Source organism: Sorghum bicolor, chromosome 1 (genome assembly GCF_000003195.3).
Source record: "Sorghum bicolor cultivar BTx623 chromosome 1, Sorghum_bicolor_NCBIv3, whole genome shotgun sequence".
Taxonomy (NCBI): domain Eukaryota; kingdom Viridiplantae; phylum Streptophyta; class Magnoliopsida; order Poales; family Poaceae; genus Sorghum; species Sorghum bicolor.
The window spans coordinates 70,580,039-70,601,984 of record NC_012870.2 but is presented as its reverse complement, the minus strand read 5'-3'; the positions used below and the strand labels follow the sequence as shown (position 1 = coordinate 70,601,984).

The 21,946-nt window shown below is 40.7% G+C and overlaps 4 protein-coding genes across 4 annotated transcripts; 3 read left to right on the top strand and 1 right to left on the bottom strand.

The window, feature by feature from the left end:
- On the top strand, nt 1,952-12,618 carry LOC8081533. Its single transcript, XM_021450835.1, has 25 exons — nt 1,952-2,414; nt 2,504-2,563; nt 2,665-2,757; nt 3,060-3,288; nt 3,783-3,889; nt 4,031-4,093; nt 4,369-4,469; nt 4,863-4,957; nt 5,214-5,234; nt 6,090-6,185; nt 6,303-6,423; nt 6,768-6,926; nt 7,026-7,198; nt 7,356-7,627; nt 8,078-8,179; nt 8,395-8,571; nt 8,662-8,850; nt 8,981-9,222; nt 9,307-9,453; nt 10,321-10,546; nt 10,778-10,909; nt 11,001-11,144; nt 11,305-11,484; nt 11,880-11,939; nt 12,029-12,618. Exons 1-25 carry the CDS (start codon nt 2,142-2,144, stop codon nt 12,098-12,100), a joined length of 3,534 nt encoding a protein of 1,177 aa, XP_021306510.1. The 5' UTR covers nt 1,952-2,141; the 3' UTR covers nt 12,101-12,618.
- LOC8054288 lies at nt 12,756-13,756 on the top strand. Its single transcript, XM_002468084.2, has one exon. It carries the CDS (start codon nt 13,186-13,188, stop codon nt 13,582-13,584), a length of 399 nt encoding a protein of 132 aa, XP_002468129.2. The 5' UTR covers nt 12,756-13,185; the 3' UTR covers nt 13,585-13,756.
- On the bottom strand, nt 13,829-15,128 carry LOC8081532. The gene is made up of 4 exons (XM_002465458.2): nt 14,673-15,128; nt 14,496-14,588; nt 14,221-14,358; nt 13,829-14,085 (listed from the first exon to the last, which is right to left on the bottom strand). The coding sequence occupies exons 1-4, from the start codon at nt 14,892-14,894 to the stop codon at nt 14,044-14,046; spliced, it is 495 nt and encodes a 164-aa protein (XP_002465503.1). The 5' UTR covers nt 14,895-15,128; the 3' UTR covers nt 13,829-14,043.
- On the top strand, nt 15,368-18,480 carry LOC8081531 (OTU domain-containing protein At3g57810). Its single transcript, XM_002468083.2, has 8 exons — nt 15,368-15,510; nt 15,631-15,754; nt 15,856-15,946; nt 16,134-16,197; nt 16,971-17,076; nt 17,157-17,211; nt 17,452-17,505; nt 18,166-18,480. The coding sequence occupies exons 1-8, from the start codon at nt 15,483-15,485 to the stop codon at nt 18,301-18,303; spliced, it is 660 nt and encodes a 219-aa protein (XP_002468128.1). The 5' UTR covers nt 15,368-15,482; the 3' UTR covers nt 18,304-18,480.

Genomic DNA, 21,946 nt, shown 5'->3' with positions numbered 1-21,946 from the left:
GAATTTCGAGAAGAGCTCGGAAAGGATCCAAGGAGCTTGAGACGTACTCTAACGAAAAAGTTGAGAAGAGATTCGCTTCGCCTTTGAGATAGGCTCAACGGAGATTCGGGAAGACTTTGCTACGGATTTGTGCTCTCCAAAAGAAACTCAAAACCCTAAACAAGACTAAACTCCAAACCGACTCACGAACAAAAGCACTCACCTAGAAACAAATCTATATGTATGCCACGATTTGTTAACGGGTTAGGATCGAGTTAGATTTAAAAACTATATGTTTCACACGGTTACAGGAAAAATTTTAAAAAGCTCGTATTTTTGGTTTTCGTAAAAATCCGAGATGTTACAGGATTCATAAATGACTAATGGTGAAAAAATCATATAGCATCTTATCTATCTAAATTCATCCTACCAAAAAATAGATAGATCTATTCCCACACCTAACACACGAAATAGAGATACTCTTATGATAAAATTTTGAGATGGGTCCATCCTAGGGATGTTAGTGGACCTGTTAACTTATTTTCTATGAGGAGTTTCTTTAGAGTATCTTCAAGAGGGGAACATTGGAAAAAAAAACATCCTCTCAATCCTTTAATCTTTTGGCGCTCGAAAAAACTGACTCCATGTGTGAAAAATAGTAAATATACTCGCACCGCACGGAACCTTCACAGAATGGCTAGGCATGACATCACAACCTCATTTGTCGCATCAGACCCTGCGCTGCGTTGGCGTTGCAATGCAATTTTGACTTCCACTTATTGGTTTCCTAGCAAACCGAGGCAATGGCCATTGTGGTCTGTGGACCAAATGTCCAAATGTTCCTCAATGGCCTGCTCCTCCCCCTGCATCGTGTGAGGCAGCATGGCCAGGGAGATGGCCATGCCGTTCGTAAGCAGCCGGTGCTCACGCGATCCCTCTGGCTGAACCCGTCTTAGAGGATGATAGCCTCTGCGACCATGAGCAAGCGGTACCCGCCAACTCGGTCCGTGTCGCAAAACTCTTAAAGTTCTGTTCGTATTTTTTTTGTAAGTTTTATTTTTTTTATCAATTAATAGTGTTTTTTTTCAACCATGATTTTTTAAAGTGAATAGACTCTTTGCTCCACGGTGGCACAGTGACCATCGTTTCCAGCATGGCCAAACTCAAGGTACCGTCTTTAGGGAGACGTAGAAAGCAGCATAGTTCCTTTTTTTATTACATCTCATTTAGATTTGTCCTAACTCAAATATTTCTATCTCCGATTATGCAATTAAAAAAATCATTATAGTTTTACAAAATATCACTTATTATTATATTATTTTTCATAATAAATTTTAAAACATACTCTCTCTATCTCAAAATAAGTGCACATATCACTTAACAATAAATCAATGTCCTTTTGAATTTAACTAAGTATATAGAACTTTAAATAAATTTATTATAAAAGTATAGTATTTCACAATCATTCTAAGGCCAGTTTCAATGATATTTCATCATAGTTTTATTAAATATGCTAATGTGACATCGTATTAATGAAAAAAGAGGTGAAATGAGTTTTATGAGAGTAGAGAGAGTTCCATGGGATAAAACTCTTCTATAATATATTTAAAATATGGATATGTTGAAAACTGAATCATGAAACCTCCACTGAGGATGACTACTTATCGCACATCATAATCATAAGTATTAGTAGTTTGTTAAATTTAGAAAAAAAATTGTCTATCGAACGAGATATGTACCTTTTGGGGACTGAGAGTAAATCTTATGCCATAAATCTATATAGTTGTTGCAAAAAAATTCTATATAATTTTTCAGAAATTGATTGTCAAATATATACAAATTGATTTAGGATATAAACCTTGTAAATAAAAATGTAGGGAGCAGTTTTTTTTTTGGTCTACGAGGAGTCGAGGACAAGAGATGAGGAGCCATTCCGACGGCAATTGCCGTTGTCCATCCCGTCCCGCCGGCACCCCCGGGTCTCGAGCAAACGCATACCAAAATCCAGCTTGGCGGTTGGATCCAGCAATCCACACCATCTCCCACCGTCCCTCGGCTCACTGCCCCTGCCCCGTGCGACCCGACCCGAAAAGTCCCACCAGATAGACAAGCCTCTTGCTCGCCGGAGATCTCCCACTCGCGCGGCCCCTCGCTCCGCGACCATGGCCTCCGGGCAGGACTCGTCGGGCACCACGTTGATGGATCTCATCACCTCGGATCCGTCGGCCGCCTCGACTGCCGGGGCGTCGTCGCAGCAGCAGTCTTCCTCGGGCGTCGGCAGCGTCGGCGGCTCCCTGTTGGGGAAGCCCGTGGCGCCGGCGGCGGATCGCAAGTCGAAGAAGGGGACGCTGACGCAGATCCAGAACGATACCATATCCGCTGCCAAGGCGCTTAACCCCGTCAAGGTCCTGCCCCAGCGCAACAGGAAGAAGAAGGCGAGTCCCCTCCCCCTCTCCCCGCATCATTTTCATCCTCTCTTCATTCGCATTCCAGTCTCACGCTGTAGTTTATGCTTCTCGTGCAGCCCGTCTCCTACGCGCAGCTGGCCCGGAGCATCCACGAGCTCGCCGCGACGTGCGACCAGGTTCGTCCGGCTGCTGCTTCGGTTTGGTACTTTGGTTATAATTGCATGATGCTAGCTTGGATCTGTTAACTATATCTGCTCTTCTGCTATGCCTTATGTAGAAAAGTTCCCAGAGGCAGCTTGTAAACAGTGTGTTCCCCAAGCTTGCTGTGTACAATTCTGTGGATCCTTCGGTGGCTCCATCTCTTCTCATGGTAAGCTTTTCCTGTGCCCTTCCTCGACTGCTTGTTGCTAAGTTGTGGAGGTAGAACTTAGATCAGTCACAGATTCGCGCCAGCTAGGATAGCACCATAACGCCGCGTGTTAAATTATAGTTTTGGTTAACTTGATTCACACCATTGCATGTCTTGAACAGAAATTAGGCACTTAAACAAATGTGTTGTGCAGAAATTATATACTTAGCATAGACCATGGTCATGATAACCTTCAATATTAATGACTACTTTAGGTATTTTTTTTTCTCTCTCATTACTTCGATTCTCCTTTGCGTTTGCAGCTCCATCAGCAATGTGAGGACAGAAATGTTCTGCGCTATGTATACTACTATCTGGCTCGTATACTGTCAGATAATGGTTCCCAGGGTTTAAGTGCTGCTGGTGGCATACCCACACCCAATTGGGACGCTCTTGCGGACATTGATGCTGTCGGGGGAGTGACACGAGCAGATGTTGTACCGAGAATAGTTGATCAGCTTTCAGCGGAATCCTCCAGTGACGATGTTGAGTGTATGCCTTTATACTATCTTGGTGTACATCAAAGTTATAGTATGAAAAATGTATTTCTAATCATACTTTTTGCCACTTATTAAAAAACTTGAATATTTCACAGGGACTGCTTAATCGAACCAAAGTTACTTGCTCGCATTTCTTGCTTTCTTTTCTCAAACCAAACTCATGATCTATTTTCTTATTCTCTTGTTGGGAATTGGTTTCCTCTTGGGTTTTTTTGAAGCAGTATAATAAGAATGTATATTCCTGGCAAGTCCTGCATAAGAAAATCAAATATACGATCAAATTTATGAAATACCTTAGTTGAAATAAATCGGAACATCTTTGTTTTGAGCAATAAGAATTTCAGTGTCATGATGAAAGTCTCAGCAAGACAGTTTCTAGGCCAATTTAAAACAATTAATGTTTTAGTCCTTTCCCTTTTAATTCTTTATTGAATCATGTCGCTTTGTTCCTCATTGTTCTTAATTATGGATGCTGGTCCTTTGAAGTTCATGCGCGGAGACTTGCCGCTCTGAAGGCCCTTACCTCCTGTTCCACTAGCAGTTCTGAGATGATGGAAAAGCTAAATGAAATTGTGTTTGGCATCTTGGAAAAGGTTGGTCATCCATAATTTCAGTTGTTCTTTGTATAGTTACATTAGTCTTTAAACTACTTTCCTTAGCTCTTTTTCTGTTTCCCTGGTCTGTGGCACTAAAGTTGACAGTGTTCTCTCAATGATATAACTGGATACTTTCAGGTAGCAGATACTAAACAAAAACGGAAGAAGGGTATTTTTACTAAGCAAGGTGGTGATAAGGAGGTGCTGTTTTGTTTCAAGAATGTGCATTTAGTTTTGGTGCTACTAAGTACTCCTGTTTGTATATAATATATGAACTATCTTACGGTGTCTGGATATTGCCACTGTTGACCTTGCTAATTATAAGCATTGAAAAAGCACCAGTTCCTACAGTGAACTCAAACTTGCAGCTCATTATTATCTGGCTAAGATGATGGGCCAACTTAGTTTATTTGGCCTAAAAATTGCGAGTCATGTTCTGAACTCAACCTTGTGACGCTTTTATTTTATTTTCACAGTCTATCATACGTGGTAATTTGCAATATGCTTCTCTAAGTGCACTGAGAAGGCTTCCACTTGATCCTGGTAATCAAGCATTCCTCCACCGAGCTGTGCAAGGGTGAGTCTGGACTCTGGACTTAATGTGTTTGTAAAACTAATTTTACCACCTTGTATTTTGGACCTTGTTTATTTACAAGTTCTGAACTATTCAATACAAGAGAGTGAAGCATTTATGGTTTCTTGTCTTTGGTTGTCTTTATAAATGTGAAAAACTAATATTGATGTGACTTCTGAACCAGTTACTGATTTTACTTCATTTCTTCTTATTATGTCATATTTCTGTACTCAACTATCTATCAGGATGAAAAGTATGATCAAACATCACCTGTTCTATGAAAAATCGATCCATGTGTTTGAGAAAAAAAATCAATCCATGTTGCAATAAACTACATATATATGAACATACTGTTTCATATTCATTTTCTTCTCATTTCACTTGATACAACTGCAGGATTGAATTTTCTGACCCAGTTGCAGTCAGACATGCATTGTCAATAATATCTGAAATTGCTGCAAAAGATCCATACTCTGTTGCAATGGCATTGGGTCAGTTTCCTCACATACTGCTAATAATTGCTTACACTGTCTATTTTATTTTGACATGCAGAAAGAACTATGCCATTATGGTTTAGAATACTGTTGATCTTTCGTGCACTGAAAACAGTAAATACTAGCAAGCCAAATGTAACAGTAGACTTCAGTTGTGATCCTGATATTTTGTATATTTAGTCAATTTGCGATGAGTCTTGTTTCATTCCATTTATGTGGTTTATAATCTCATGTATGGCTTCATTTTATGCAGGCAAAAGTGCACAACACGGTGGTATGCTTCCTTTTTCCTTCAACATCTTTTTGTTAGTCTTTAATCATTTGAACACAAACATGTTCTAAAGTGATTTCAGCTAATAATTTGTATCTTTCTGCTGTCCATGATAAATGTTTCAAACAATACACTTTTCAGGAGAAAGCAAGCAAAACAATGTTCTAACTTATAAATAGCTAGCTTTAGATTGAGCTATAAGTAGCTGTATTTTGATGCCTTGACATTATGTCACTAGTTTGCTACAAACTCTATTTAAATGCCGAGCGAAACAATTCTAGTTTTCATTTGATTTGAGTTACAAGAATCAAGATATTTGTGCAAAATAGGTATACCAATGACTTTGGTATTGCGGAGAAGTGAATATCCTAACTTCTCTTCATAAAGAAAAGCTGGACCAACGTAGGAGGAACTAGGTGGCTTTATATTATATAAGAAGAAAACAAGCACCCAAATGAGGACTCGGACTGACGTGGTTTAGGCATACATCTACACCCTCAATCAACAGAGCTAGGCTCAGTTCCTACTGCCCTTCATAACTATAGCTTAAAATATGTTTACTCATTGGCCTATCTGATTATAACATGTAGGGGACAATATATCTTCTTGGCAGTGTCTCAAGCATTACACGCTCTAAATAATATCAGGAAAAATATCGTATATAACTTTGTGTAATATCTGGTTACAGTGACCAATTCCAATGTGGATTTCTCCCAGTTCTTTCTAAAAGGCATTACCTATTAGATTGCATATAATTGATTCCTTTTTTGTTAAATCCAGTTATGTTGGAGTTTCTTCTTTTCACTTTGGTGTACTTATTTGTGTACAATATCATATACCATGTCCAAACTGAAACAGGAGCTCTTCAGGACATTCTTCATTTGCATGATGTCCTTGCCAGGGTTTACCTTGCAAAGCTGTGTCATTCAATATCCAGAGCACGCGTATTGGATCGTAAGTGAATTGTTTTGTGCCTGACCTGAATTTATATGTGTTCCCTCCTTGGTGTACTTATACAAATCACGGTGCATGCACCAAATTGGCGGTTCTGATCATATACAATTTATGCAGAGAGGCCTGACATAAAGTCACAGTACAGTTCCCTCCTTTATCAACTTCTTCTGGATCCCAGTGATAGGGTCTGTTTTGAGGCCATAAATTGTGTGTTAGGAAAAGTTGACAACACAGAAAGGTACAATGATGCACAGGCATAGCATATTGTTGTTCAACAGCTTATGTCCATATTTGAATGTTGTAGTTTTGAGAAGCTTTAGTTTTAGAACAAGAGATGTACAAAACCACGGTGTAGAAAAGAAGAGGTCTAGAGTGGAGTTTCTAAAACTCCTCCAAAAAGACTACAATTTTAGCAATATGGCAATACCATGGTTTTCAAAACTACAAAGATCGTTACATCCAAACACCTTATAGTTTTCAAAACCATGGTATTTTTCTAAAACAACAAAAATACTTTGCATCCAAACAGGGCCTAAGTCGCTAATGATGCAAAGTATATTATATTATCATTATATCTTGCAGCACGGAGGACAGAGCTGGTGGATGGATTCGGTTAACTAGAGAAATTCTCAAGTTGCCAGAGGCCCCCTCTGTAGCATCAAAGGGTGTTCTGTCAAAATCTAGTGAAAAATCTTCGAAAGCAAGGCGCCCTCAGCCTCTCATCAAACTTGTAATGAGAAGGTGTGTTGCGCCTTTTTAAGTCTGCACAAGTGATTGATCTCTATTGTTTCCTTTATGCAGCCCCTCATGGATGCTTTATTATTTGTTTCTTATTCTCAGATTGGAGAGCTCATTCCGTAGCTTCTCTCGTCCGGTTCTTCATGCTGCTGCAAGAGTAGTTCAGGAAATGGGCAAAAGCAGAGCAGCTGCTTTTGCTTTAGGTGCATATGATGAGGGGGCCAGTCTTGATGTTGAATCTCTTGATTCTGATCTTGAGAATCCAATGGCTGAAGGTATGCTGATGTTATCATAGATTTTAAATATATGTTTACACATTCAAGTACTCTTATTATTAACTAAAATCCGACATCTTTCATTTAATTTTGCATTGAGTTGGCTATGCAATGCTTTTTAATGCAACTATGCGATTTTTCCATGTTTATGCTGTAGCTACGAGAAAGCCTAATCCGCTATCCAATGGTCATGGTGGAATGGACACAATAGCAGGATTATTAGCTTCACTGATGGAAGTTGTGCGAACAACAGTAGCATGCGAGTGTGTATATGTTCGAGCAATGGTCATCAAAGCTTTGATATGGATGCAAAATCCACATGAATCTTTTGAAGAACTAAAATCTATCATTGCATGTGAGCTGTCTGACCCAGCCTGGCCTTCCTCTCTCCTGAATGATGTCCTACTAACCTTACATGCTAGGTTCAAGGTATTGGATCCCTTTCAGTGTTTATACTATATATATAGTGCTAAATTTGTTGACATTATTGATTATTCTCAGTACATTGTTCATTTTTACCATTTAAATTTGTTTATTATCTGCTTGTGCCTCAAATAGTCAAATCACATTTCAGATTGCAAGCATATTTTCTAGAACACGATTAGAAGCAGATTCAATTGTTCTGTAGTGGCATCGAGTATTTAATGATTAAAAGTAACATTATTTTTAAAAATGATGGTGTCTTTTTATGTTGCTTTTTTTAATCGGAACATAGGCTTTATTTCTTTTCAGAAATTTGTTTGTAATTTTTTCTAGCTCCTTTTCATGCTCCCATTGTTTTTTTATGGTTCTTGCACTTATCCTTCTGATTTTTATTAGTATATGCCCCTCTACCTGATTCCATGATTGACTTATTATTCTGTTTGTCTTACATGATAGGCAACCCCTGATATGGCTGTGACTCTGCTTGAGATTGCAAGAATTTTTGCCACTAAAGTTCCTGGAAAAATTGATGCTGATGTTCTACAGTTGTTATGGAAGGTAGAGCGATAGACCTTTTTCGTGAAGCAGTTTGAATGGCATTGAACCATCTACAATTCTATTATGCAAAGCTTTCATGTACTTGCATATGTGCATATAATAACCATTAGTTTCTTATTACACATTTGATGCTATGTTGGTTTGGCAGTGGTTTTACTTTTTTTTTTAGAATGACCATGCAAATAGTAATGAAAAAACAAAATTTGCCTTCCCAGACATGCCTTGTAGGAGCAGGACCAGATGGGAAACATACAGCCTTGGAAGCTGTGACTATAGTTCTTGATCTGCCACCACCTCAGCCTGGTTCAATGTCTGGACTCACTTCTGTTGATATGGTATCTGCCTCTGATCCAAAATCTGCAATGGCACTCCAAAGATTAGTTCAAGCTGCTGTAAGAACAAAATTTCCACTTGGTTAATTTGTAAATTGAGCTTTGACTTTCAAACAACAACAGAATGATGTTTGGCCCGTCAACTATCAGGTTTGGTTTCTAGGAGAAAATGCGAATTATGCTGCATCTGAGTATGCCTGGGAGTCTGCAACGCCACCCGGTACTGCACTAATGATGCTAGATGCTGATAAAATGGTTGCTGCTGCAAGCTCCCGTAATCCTACACTTGCTAGCGCTCTGACAAGGCTTCAAAGGTGTGCATTTAGTGGAAGCTGGGAGGTAGGGCCATTTGCAAAGGACAATTCTTTTTCTTTATTGTTTAGAAAAACTTGATGATACGGGGTGAGATAGTATGACATCTTATTTGATGCCTTTCTGTTTTTTCTCGATTGTACTATTAAACTTGTAGATCCGAATTGCTGCTGTCCAAGCCCTAACTACCATTGCAATAAGGTCTGGTGAACCTTATAGACTCCAGATATACGAATTTCTTCATGCTTTGGCTCTTGGGGGTGTGCAGTCAAACTTTTCAGAATTACAGCTAAGTAATGGGGAAAATCAAGGTGCCAGTGGTACTGGTCTTGGATCTTTAATAAGCCCAATGCTTAAGGTCCTAGATGAAATGTATAGAGCTCAAGATGATCTTGCCAGGTATATTTGACACTAAAATTCCTCATGGTTGCTCTATAAAAAGTCTTGAGGTGGCCTCATTTTTTTTTCTGCTTATTTTTGCAGAGATATTCGCCAGCATGATAATAGCAAACAGGAATGGAGTGATGAGGAACTTAAGAAACTTTATGAAACCCATGAGAGGCTTCTTGATTTTGTTTCTTTATTCTGTTTTGTTCCAAGGGCTAAATACTTGCCCCTTGGTCCTACCAGGTATGCACTATTGTAATTGTTAAAGGGCACTCATCTTCTAGATAAAAATACTGTTGACTTGAAAACTTACTTCGTTGCTGAAATTGCCTATGAAAAATTTGACCAACCTAGTAGGAACTAGTCGGCATTGTAAATAATAAGAAATAGGTACCCAGATTCGAGTGAAAAAGGACTTGAACCTGGTTGGTGGGGGTGTACATCCACACCGCCCACAAACTGAGCTAGGATCAGTTCATGCTAAAAATTGTCTAAGAACTAAACTTTCGGTTCACCAGTCACAAATGATGTCTAGAGCCTTGTGTCATACAATAAATGATAAGAAATAGGTATCCAGATTCGAGTTAAAAAGGACTTGAACCTGGTTGGTGGGGGTGTACATCTACACCGGCCACAAACTGAGCTAGGATCAGTTAATGCTAAAAATTGTCTAAGAACTAAACTTTCGGTTCACCAGTCGCAAATGATGTCTAGAGCCTTGTGTCATACAATAAATGAAAGGTATATTAACCTGATCAGTCTGGATCACTTTCAGTTAGGTGTACTTCTCTGTCCAGAGCCTCTGGTCCATGCTGTTGGAAGTATGCCCAAAAATAGGCTCTACTGATATAACTAGCTAAAATTCTTTTACAGTCAACTAGATACATTTGAATCAAACTAAGCAGGTATTAATCTACCTACCTAGTTTGATCTAAATGTATCTAGTTGACCATGCATGTTAAAGCAATCCATCACAAGAATTAACATTTTTCTAATAGTTCCTGTGCGCTTGTGCATAAATGGATGCCTCCTGTTATTTCTTTTGCTGGGATGCATTATTTTGTTAGTATCCTGTCTCTCGATATTAAATATGTTCAACTGTATGGACAGTGCCAAACTAATTGAGATCTACCGCAACCGTCATAACATAAGTGCATCTGGTGGTCTAAGTGATCCTGCTGTTGCCACTGGAATATCTGATCTTATGTATGAGTCCAAAGAAGTACATAAAGAGACCAATACTGTCCAGTCTGGGATCGATCCTGATCTGGCTATGGCCTGGGCAGCAGGTTTGGAAGACGATGTTTGGGCAAACAACGCTCCAGCTGTGGATAAAGTAAGATTCTTTGTTGTGTTTTGTAAATCACTACTGTTATGTATTGGCTTTCTACCTGTGCGAGGCCTATTGTTTTTGTAGGAAAATAACTTTTTTTTTTATGAAAAAAGGAAGATGACTTCATTTCTTAGTCATTTCCGGATAATAACCCTTTTCTTCATTATATGTGCTTAATTTTGGAGCGACAATTTTTTCAGCCATTGTCATTGGGACTGTTTGATTGAATTGTAGGTAAAGGACTTCCTTGCCGGTGCTGGAACTGATGCTCCTGATGTGGATGATGAGGAATACATGAACTCAAGGCCATCAGTTGGCTATGATGATATGTGGGCTAAGTCAATGCTTGAAACATACGATGCAGAGGTAAGTATCGCAACACATGCTCAGTGTAGTTTGCTCCACATGCTTCCTAAATGTGTACAGATAGTTAAACTTAGCTAATCATTAATTGCAGGAAGATGATGGTCGGTACTCTGGTGGATCCTCTCCTGAATCAACTGGTTCTGTTGAAACCTCCATATCGTCCCATTTTGGAGGCATGAACTATCCATCACTGTTTAGTTCAAAACCGTCAAGTCATGGGGCCTCACAACAAACGGTATATTCTGCTGCATCTATGCTATGTTTATTTCTTTGGTGTTGTGGAGGGGAGGGGATTTTAGAAAACACGTCTACTTAACATTGTTGTTACCGTACAATTCAAAACCATTTTACAGAATGGATGGATATGGTTCCTGATAGGTTTGCCTTTGTTTCAGATACGTGAAGAACCACCCTCATATTCAACGTCAGTACTACAGAGGAAGGAGTCATTTGAAAACCCCCTTGCAGGGCGTGGAGGACGAAGTTTTGGATCCCATGAGGATGAAGATAAGAGGTCTGGTAACCCTCAGTCTGGGAAAGCTTTGTATGACTTCACAGCAGGCGGTGATGATGAGGTATGAGGGTAGCAATCCTTTTTGTTGTTTGATCCTTCCATGTTCAGAGCTTGATGGAGTCTTTCTTTGTCCCGGGGGTAAAAGATGTTTAATAAGTGATTCATTATCTTTACTATTGGGAAATAATTGTTAATGCATTGTTGTAACTATCTAGTTCAGTGGCAAATATCTCCAAAATATGCAAACAAGAGAACACTTGGTTAGGTTCGGTCCCAAGTTGGAAATTGTTTTTTTGGGGGACCCTCACTCATCAAGCTAGTGTTTAGGGTTAGGCTCAACGCCATGGTTAATTGTGGGTTCTGGTGTGGCACCAGCTTCTAGATGGTGATCTGGGTTGAATCCGCTTGCACTCTACTTTAACACACTTATTCATTATCATGTACATTGTTTTTCAGCTGAGTTTAATTACTGGAGAAGAAGTGGAGATTGAATATGAGGTCGATGGTTGGTATTATGTAAGTTCCCATCTCACCATATAGATTTTACTTGTCTTTGATTTCAAACGAACAGATTTTAAAGTAGGTGATTATTTTTGTGAGCCCAGGTGAAGAAAAGGAGGCCTGGAAGGGATGGAAAGATGGCAGGTCTGGTTCCTGTTCTTTATGTGAGTTCATGATAACAGCCATGTGTATCGTTTCCCACACTTGTGGAAGCTGTTTGGAGTTCATGAGCTTAAGAATGGCACACGGGAATGCTCCTGAGAGATCTTCGCATAAATTTGTGCCCCTAACGTCGTCATATAGGCACATGGCCTTGTATGATGCTGCAATGCTGTTCCTGGGCAAAATTTACGTGTTGTTTGTACCCACACCGCGAGTTCATTCAATTGATTGTTTTTTTTTCCTGACGTGGATACTTGCTTCAGAGGTTAACCGTCCATCTGTACCATTCTGCTGCTCTGTGTTAAAGAAGGCAACTTCGCCGTCTCGAGCTCATGTTGTGCAATATATATTGTTAGTCAAATTGTAGAGGCACCATTTTTCCACTCTTGATCATTATTAGATTAGTCTTGTGTATGGCGTGATTCTGGTAGTAAAGTAGTGTTGTTAATCTTGTGTAAATTTGTTTCCGGATGGATTATGGAGTATATACAATACAATAGTGAATTCACATGCAACATTGTTTGTTTACTCATGCTGGGTTATTTCTCTACTTTTTTCCAATCATTAATCTCTAAAGCCGTAGTTTTTTTTGGTTGTTGTTCAAGAGCTGCTTTTCCAGTTCGCTACCATGTTTTGCAGCAGTTAAAAACCTGCTGCAGCGAACATAACCATCGGTACATGATGGAGAGAACGTGATTGGACCAAAAGTTTGAAAATATGTTTTCTAGTGTCTGTACATTTTACATGATGCAGCATGAGTTGGAACTGCGGTCCTGGGTATTTTATATCCATTCGACTTTGGAAATGTCGCCCTGTCGGGGTCCGTGTCTCCTCGACGGCGTTCCTCGAGTTTGAACGGGCATTGCACAAGGCGGAGCACTCTTGGCTCGCCTGTTCCCAGCATTCTCTTGCTGCCGAACTCCCGGATCGCGACGTGCATCAGAATAGCCGGATCAGGATAAAGGAGAACCAGTGACTGCGCAGTGTGCAGCAAGTAGGTTGGTAGGTATACGTGCACGTCTCACCAAGGCAACGCACCGCTCGCTGCCTGCCTGTGAAGCAGAGCGGAAGGGACAGGGACAGCAACCGCGACGTAGGGATGGGGATGAGCGGCGGCGAGGCGTCGGGGAAGAGGCAGCAGTTCGGGAGCATGGAGGAGTTCTGGGGCTTCTACCTGAGCCAGCACTCCAAGCCGGGCACGCGGCGGTGGCACTTCCTCGGCACGCTGGCCTCGCTCGCCTGCGCGGTGCTCGCGGCCGCCACTGGCCGCGCCGCGATCCTCCTCGCGGCGCCCGTTCTCGGGTACGGCATGGCGTGGTACAGCCACTTCTTCGTGGAGGGCAACCGCCCCGCCACGTTCGGCCACCCCGTGTGGTCCTTCATCTGCGACTACCGCATGGTCGTGCTCATCCTCACCGGCCGTATCGACGCCGAGCTCGCCCGCTTCCGCATCCGGCCGACGTCTGACGTCGCGGCGACCTCTGCGCACCAGGACTGATACCGCCTATCTTTCTGGCCTACCCGTAGCGTGTTTGGAATGGAGGCCTCAATCAATCGAAATCGATTACCAGCAGCAGGCAGTTCGTACCTGCATGCTTTGTGGTAATATCTGTATCAATAACCACTTTAACTTGTATCTCTCCTATAATAAATACCATGTTCTTGCTTTCTGTGTTTGGTCTGATCTTATCAGTTATCACCTCTTTCTGTTCGGTGTGGTTGAAGACAATTTCAAAACGATATAACACAGAAATTGATTGACTGCTGAACCACGATTACAACTTTATTCCTTGCCATTTACAGCCAGAACAAGAAATCTAGTGCATAGCTCGTTTTTTTTTCCAAGTAAAGATTACAAGAATTTCGACACAGAATAGTAAAGATACGGGCATTCTTGATCCGTGGACAACCAGTGTGGTTCCTTATTCTGATGGTGGAAAGCACTCGCCTGAATTGCTCAGCTGTCGCTTCTGCTCGGCTTGTCTGACGCCGGGTACACCTGAAAGGACGCAACAGCTACTTGCTTAACGATGCACTCGTGAGTAGTAGACTCGTTGTCGATGATGAAAAGTGGAGGAACGCTCACTAAGGCTGACACTGCATAGGATAAACTGGAGCTGTGCCCCAATCTTACCGTGTCAGCTGACGGGATCCACTCATTGGTAGCAGGGTTTCCCTTGCAAGAAGCATGGCGCTCCTCTGCACTGGGGTCTTCAGACAATTTGAACGAGGCGCCCTTAGCTTTGTCAATCTTGATGAAGCCCGTTCCGGTCTGCTCGCACGCGCGATATTTGCACAGATTCGCAGGTTATATTAGTAAAAATACAAGTAAGCAGTTCATGGCCAAAACCATCCATGGAAGTATGGAACTGGAAGCAAGCAGAAGGTGGGAAAGGAGGCCGTGGCAACCGTGTGGTGCTGCTTGCCGACGCCGCCGAGGTCCTTGTAGTACTCCGTCTCCACGAACTCCTCTCCGACATTGCCGCCGTCGTACACCAACCTCTGAAAGAAACACCGATTACATTAGGTGCCTGTTGCAGAGTTGCAGTTCAGAGTTTTGGCGGGCCGGGGAGGAGGGATAGCGACCTCGGTGTGGGCTTCGAGCTCCTGGAACTTGTCGAGCTCCGGAGGGGTGTTGCCGCCGGCGTCCGGGACGAGCGCGTCGGCGTACACGGCGGAGTGCTCGCTGCGGGAGGGCTTGGTGTGGCGCTTGGGCGCCGCGTCGTCGTAGTACCCCCGCACCTCGGCCTCCAGCGTCGCCTCGTCCTCGGCGGAGAGGTGCGCGTCGCTCCTGTTGGGCCTCGACATGTCGATCCCTGCCTTTCTTCCTTCCTCCTCGCTGTCACGTACGTCTCTAGCTAGAACGTCCTCTGGGCAGTGAGTGGGAGACCGAAGGCGTGCCGTGCGCCGTGCTATAATGGCGCGCCGCGCGCGCGAGAGGGGACGCCGCGATTGCTGATGGCGCCGTGTGCCCCGTGGGCCAACGAGATATTTGTGAAGGCATTGCAAAATATCTCGAGGACGAGGGGGGTAGGCGCAGGTCGCTCGCGCTGGCTTTGCCGGAGGTTGACTGGTGAGAATTGAGATCAGGAATGCTCGCTGATCGGACCTCTGAGGCTCCGACGCTGGAGTGGTGTCTGGTAATCCACCGTCTCAACTCAAAAAAGAAAAAATGCACTTCCTGGGCTGGAGGATAGATGGCCGCCGTCGTCTAGGCCGAAAGCCCAGCATCCGAAAGACGGGCCATGGCCCGTTTCCTTTCTCACCCCAGCCGCCGCTGGGCGGCGGCCATCTATTATCCGGAAAGAAAAATAGGCCGCACCTTGTCCGCTTTGCCTCTTCTTCAACCTTCCGCTGCTGGTTCCAGAGGAAGGAGTGCGAGCAGACGGCAGCCGGATGGCGGCAGCGGCGCGGCCATCGAATGGTTGGTGCCTATACTCTCCGCCCTTCAAGGCTGTACTTCCGTCTCCTCATCTCGGCGGTATCCATCCATATGGTTTTCGGATTCCCGCGCGTAACTTTGACTCGGTTCTGGTCGTGGTAGCCACTCTCCTCGCGCGCCTCCGGGACGGCACGGCCATGTTCGAGCTCCTCGACGACTCTTCGCTTGCGCATGCGCCCCCGTCCTGGCCCCGACTTCACTGCTTCGCCAGGGTTGCCTCCTCGCTGTACGTTTGCGTCATCTCTTCCTCGACTCTCTCTGCATATCTATCGATTTGAGGAATGGAGGGGAAGCAGAGTGTTGTTTGTTCTGACCTTCTCGGTGCAGGAGGGGTGGGTGGTCGGCGGCGCTGACCAAGGTGGAGCATTACGGGGTTCAGAGGGTCACCGGCGATGGCCGTTGCATGTTTCGAGCGTTGGTAATTTGCAGCATAGTCTCTGTCTGTGCGCTGGGATGGATTGTGCATCTTCAGTATTCTCGAACAATGCACCTTTAGTCTTTGTTTCGTTATCTTTCGAGTTTTAGTTAGAATAACGCCTCTACAAGTGCGTTTTTGGCATATCTGCACATTCATATCACAGGGAGACCTGGTGTGTTGCTTGTAGGCTAAAGGAATGGCGAAAAATAAGGGGATTCCTTTGGCCCCAAGGGAGGAGGTACAGGATGCAGGTAGACTGAAACAATGCCTTGTACATATCTCAATTTCCACATTATTGGTTTTTGTTTCTGTTTACTTTTGGCCTGATGTCTTGTTAAACTTTTGCACTTGATTAAGTTGATATTGAATGACATGTAATAACACTTCGTGAAAAAAAGTAAATGGAGATTGTTGGCCCACTCGTTCACAAGCCAGAAACAGAACATGAGAAAATTAGTATCCTTGTCTATTAAAAAGAAACATGGATGAGAGTGTCATTTGTTCTTATGAGATTTGAGCATCATATACCCGTCTATGATGCTGAGAGCTTCAATTTCAGTTCTTATTTTTGACTGGAAGGACAGATTCTTATAGCAAGTTTTTTTCCTCGAACACGCAGGAGAACCGTTTGTCACTGTATTAAGAAGGAAAGAGTTATGTGTTTTCATTGTAACTTTGTTTGCTATATTTTGTAACTCTTCTCTATCAATACATAGATTGGCAGAACTTCTGCCATTCTTTTTTTTTAAAAAAAAAAGACGGAAAAAGTTTTTTACAAACTATGTGGTGTAGCAGTATATAGCATTTACAATTTCCAACCATTACTTTTCATTGGAAAAACTTCTGGAAAATCGATGTTGATTTAGACATATTTACCAGACCAACAGACTAACAGTAAGCCCCACCACATTCCAGATATCTGGCATATTCATCTGTCACATGTTTACTGCATCTTCGTTGTATGAAATTTTATTGTTGATAAGGTATTCTTCTAATTAATTAAAATTAATCTCCATTTTCCTAGATGATTTACGGATGGCAGTGAAAGAAATTATATGCGACAGCGAGACCGAGCGGCAGGAGTATGAAGAAGCAGTTATAGCAATTACTGTGGAGCAATCATTGAAACGGTTAGGCTCCTATAACTTCCAAGTTTGCTTTGACACGATGAACTAAGTTAAAGATGCTAACGAATTCATATTTTTTGTAGCTACTGCCAAAGGATAAGGCGGCCTGATTTCTGGGGTGGAGAGTCAGAATTCCTGGTATGGGTTTTTATTGTTCTAAGAACTAGAAATTCTTAGTTTGTGCAGTCATCATTTATTTACCAGATTAGATCCATGTTGAATCTGATTGACATGATAGACAAGTTCATGCGTCATTCTTATTCTACTTTTGTTGAACTTCTGGAGGTTCTAGCCAAAACAGCTGGAGCAGAATGCTAGTGCCTTATCCTTACTGTCTGTCTTTTAGATATTGTTTACATGACATTTTTCTCCTTTCAGGTTTTGTCTAGACTGTGTCGGCAGCCAATAATTATTTATATTCCAGAGCGTGAGGTAATTCTACCAGCTTCTGGGATAGCATTCATAGGATCTTTTTGGTCCACATCTGTAAATATTGTTGTGAAAATTGAAATTGAAATGACCATTTCTGGTTGGCCTGCCTTTATTGTGAAAGTGAAGAAGTAATAATCAAATGTACAAATAATGGTGAATTTGAGTACCATCATTACCATGGGAATGAATTGTGGGGTGATTTAAATAATTCTAATAAAATAAAATAACACCAAGAATTTTCAGTAGAGCCAAGAAAAGGTTTAAGCGGGCGTAGGACTAAATGATCTATATAAATTCATAGCAATGTGGCATCACATTTCAGATATCTGCTTCCATAATCTAATGCTCAATTCACAGTGTTCTTGGATCTTGATATTTGTCAAGATCTTTAAGCAAAATAGTAAAATATGGAAGTATTTTTGCTAACAGTTAAATTTATGAAAAATTACTTTAATGATCTTTGAACTTTTCCCTGTATAAAGTATAAACTCAATATACCATCGAATTTGAAATTCCTATTTGGATTAAAGCACTACCTTTTTGTTTCCTCGGAAACTACGTGTTAGTGACATATTTCCATAGGCTGTACTTGAAACTGAACTTGGCACTTTGTTCTGTAATTCAGCTTGGTTCACATCTATAATCTGTCCATGTTTGCAGTACCATGGTCGGGGTAATGGCTTCATTCCTATAGCTGAATATGGTTTGGAATTCACCAAAAATACAAAGCAGTGGAAGAAAAAGACACCAGTAAGATTATTATACAGCGGGAGGAACCATTATGATTTGCTAGTGTGACATAACTGCAGAACTATCTACTTTTTATTGTCCGTCATCATACCATGGTTGTATTATCATTCTTTTTATACCTGTGTTTGTGCCCTGCTTTTAGCTACCAGTGGAATTGGTTCAGTTATCAAAATATCAATTTGGAAATATATATTGCATGCTTTGATCGTGCATACTTTTCACTCATTTTCTTAGCAAAAATCGAGATTCTGTGACAGCAGTTTCACGGTTGCGTTTGAGTCATATAGACAATTTTATTGGTTAGTAGATTTTGAACTAAGATGACGCATGTCATGTACTTGCACTGTACCCCTGCCCTAGTGAGGCCGATGCTATTTGCCAGTGATTTGTTCGGTGACCGGTTGGTGGCCGACAGGATAATAGATCGTTTGTCGGAGTTGTGGTTGAGGGGTAATGCTTGATATCGAATTATTAGCACTCATCGTGTTATTTTTTTAGAGCTTAGCACTCATCGTGTTGAAAGCATGGCTGACCGGAGTCATATATAATTATATATTACTTGCATGGGGCTGGGAATGTGGAATGCATCTATTCCCTTCAACATTTTCTGTTCTTGCTGGTCATTTTCTTTTACTGCAGTAGCATTGCTGCATGCTGCTACAACCTGATATATATATTTGGGTTATGACCATAACTTACCACGCCATAGGTTCGTTATATCATAGTCTTTTAGGCTGTTATTTGGTTAGATTCATTTCTTATTAAACTTTGCCGCAAGTGTGGCTATAATTTTATTCGTCACACTTTCTATGACAGTCACAGTTTATTTAAGGTTAAGCCTAGTAAACTACGACATCGTCCTTAATCGCTACTCTCTACATTTTTAAATATTGTCTGCATCAAAATTTTGAAAAGAAAAGGTCAAACTTTGTAAACTCTGGCATCAAATCAAAATATGTGTATTTTTTATACATATGAGAGAGAAGACACATTGACAAATTCGCATAACATGACATGTTTTCTAGACTAGAACATGTCATATGTGCGATAATCTGAATCTGACCATACCAACTAGAGTGAACTAATTATATTTTCATTAGATTCTAATGGGTTTAGCCTAACCTTATTTTGGTTAAATCAAGGTGTCCATCAACTACCGTCCATAGCTCAGATTTGTCCTTGAACTTTCAGAATGTCGATTTTAATCTTTAAATTTTTCTTTGTTTCATCTTAGAATCATGAAAGTGATTATTTTAGTCCTTAAACTTTGTATCTTGGGCTCAGTTTCATCCATGAGCTACCAAAGTGTATTTTAGTCATTAGATTTTTTTTCTTGGCATCTCACTTCTTCGTTGTCGTACGCGAAATGTCATGATGTCACACCTGGTCAGCTCCAGGAACACCTGTGATTCGAAATGAAAGTTTAGGGATGAAACTAAGCCTTGGGAGATAGCAGAGGGACTAAAATGACTATTTCCATTTAAAGCAAATAAATGCCAATGCCTATAATATTGCTAGGTGCAATAAAGGATTAAGAAAATATCAACTCTCTTTAAGTGACTATTCTTTTCATTTGTTATGAGGTTAATAAAGGTGGAAGACATGCCATTGCCCAAATACATAGAGTTGTGACATGCACAAGCTTAGACAGTTAGGCCACAACATGAGTTCTGCTAGGGAAAGTTTTGTAGCTTCAAATTGTAATCGACGGACTTGGATAATCAGATCACATCAAGAGTCATGCCAACAGAAGTTTTGTAGCTCCAAATTGTAACTGGCACCGTATTGTAGGAGGATGCATGCAGTCTACCTTTGCTAGGTCTCGGAGGAGTGAGAGTAAGGCCTGGTTTAGTTCCAAAAATTTTTGTTTTGGGATACTGTAACATTTTTATTTTTATTTGACAAATATTATCCAATCATGGACTAACTAGGCTCAAAAGATTCATCTTGCGATTTACATACAAACTGTGCAATTAGTTTTTGTTTTCATCTATATTTAATGCTCCATGCATATACCACAAGATTCGATGTGCGGAGAATTTTGACTACTTTTTGGGAACTAAACAAGACCTAAGGGACAAACGGAAAAAGAGTATGAGTGAGAGATAGACAGGAGAAAGTGACATATCAAGTTATGTGAGGGAGATTTTTTATAACTTTCTTATTAAATATGATATTGATATAAGTCTATAGGAATTGATAACATATACACTAAAATATGTTTTTAAATACTAATGCAGCTTAAAAAATGGAGGGACTACCTTGCAAATTGGTGTTATATATATACATAATTTGTAATTGGCATTACTAAAATTAGAGAAACTTAATTTAATAAAGCTAAAATGACCTATAATTTGGGATGAGGAAGTTGTTACTAATAGCAAAGATTAGCAAAGGTGGATGATCTCGTCTACCAAATAAATTTACTAGATCAGTTATCCAACATCTGCAGGAGATCTCTTAATGTGAATCATCCCATCCATACTGGTCCCTAACTAAACACCTCAAAACAAAATTAGACCGCCATCTATCATTCTACGTATCATCTAACCTTGTTAACGAACCAAACGCACCAATCAAGTGCAAGATTATAGCGAATGTTTGATCGGTGATGGCAATTGGCAACGGAACAGGAAGCTGCAATTTGGCATTTATCTAGCTAGTTAGTTATACTGTATTATTACCAACCACAAGGTCGTGCATGATTTAGCAACTACGCTAACCATGATTGTAAAAGCAAAACGTTACGAAAAATGAGCTGTACAGTAGGTGCAACAGGTGGATTGTACTACGATCGTCTGCCGAGACAGAGCTGTCCACAGTCCACTGCTACGCCCCTGGTGCGTGCCGCCGCCGCCGTGACCGTGACGGACCCGGCCCAACAACAACGAGCACGACACGCTCCTCCCTGGGCCCCACTGTTAACTACCCGGAGACAGTACTGCGCGTATAAAAAATGCATATTTCTCCATCCACAAATAAATGCACATTTTATTTTCTAAAAAATCAAAAAATTTAAGTTTAACCAAATACATATAAAAATATACTAATATTTCTTATATGTAATTTGTACCAATTAGATTAAGCATGAAATATACTTTTATAATACACTTATTTATATACATAAATATTTATATTATTTAATATATTTTTAGTTAAATTGAAAAAAATTAAGAGAAGCGAGACGTGTAATGAGGGAGTATGGCCTTATTCTTCACCCCAAAATCCAAAAAAGTTTTAACATTCTGCATCATATCGAATCTTGCAGCATGAAGTATTAAATATAGATGAAAATAAAACTAACTATACAGTTTGCCTATAAATCGCGAGATGAATATTTTAAGTCTAATTACTTTATGACTGAACAATATTTATCAAATAAAAATAAAAGTGCTATAATATTAAAATCTACTCACTCCATCCCAAATTGTAAGTCATTCCAAGAATCTTGGAGAGTCAAACTTTTTTAAGTTTGACCAAATTTATATTATAAAATAATTATTATTATAGTACTAACTAAGTATCATTAGATTCTTTCTTAATTATATTTTCATAGTATATTCACTTTACGTTACAAATCTTAGTATTTTTCTCTGTAATTTTGGTCAAACGTAAAAATGCTTTGACTCTTTAAGATTTTTAGAATAACTTACAATTTAGGATGGAGGGAGTAATTTTTTTATCTCAGCAA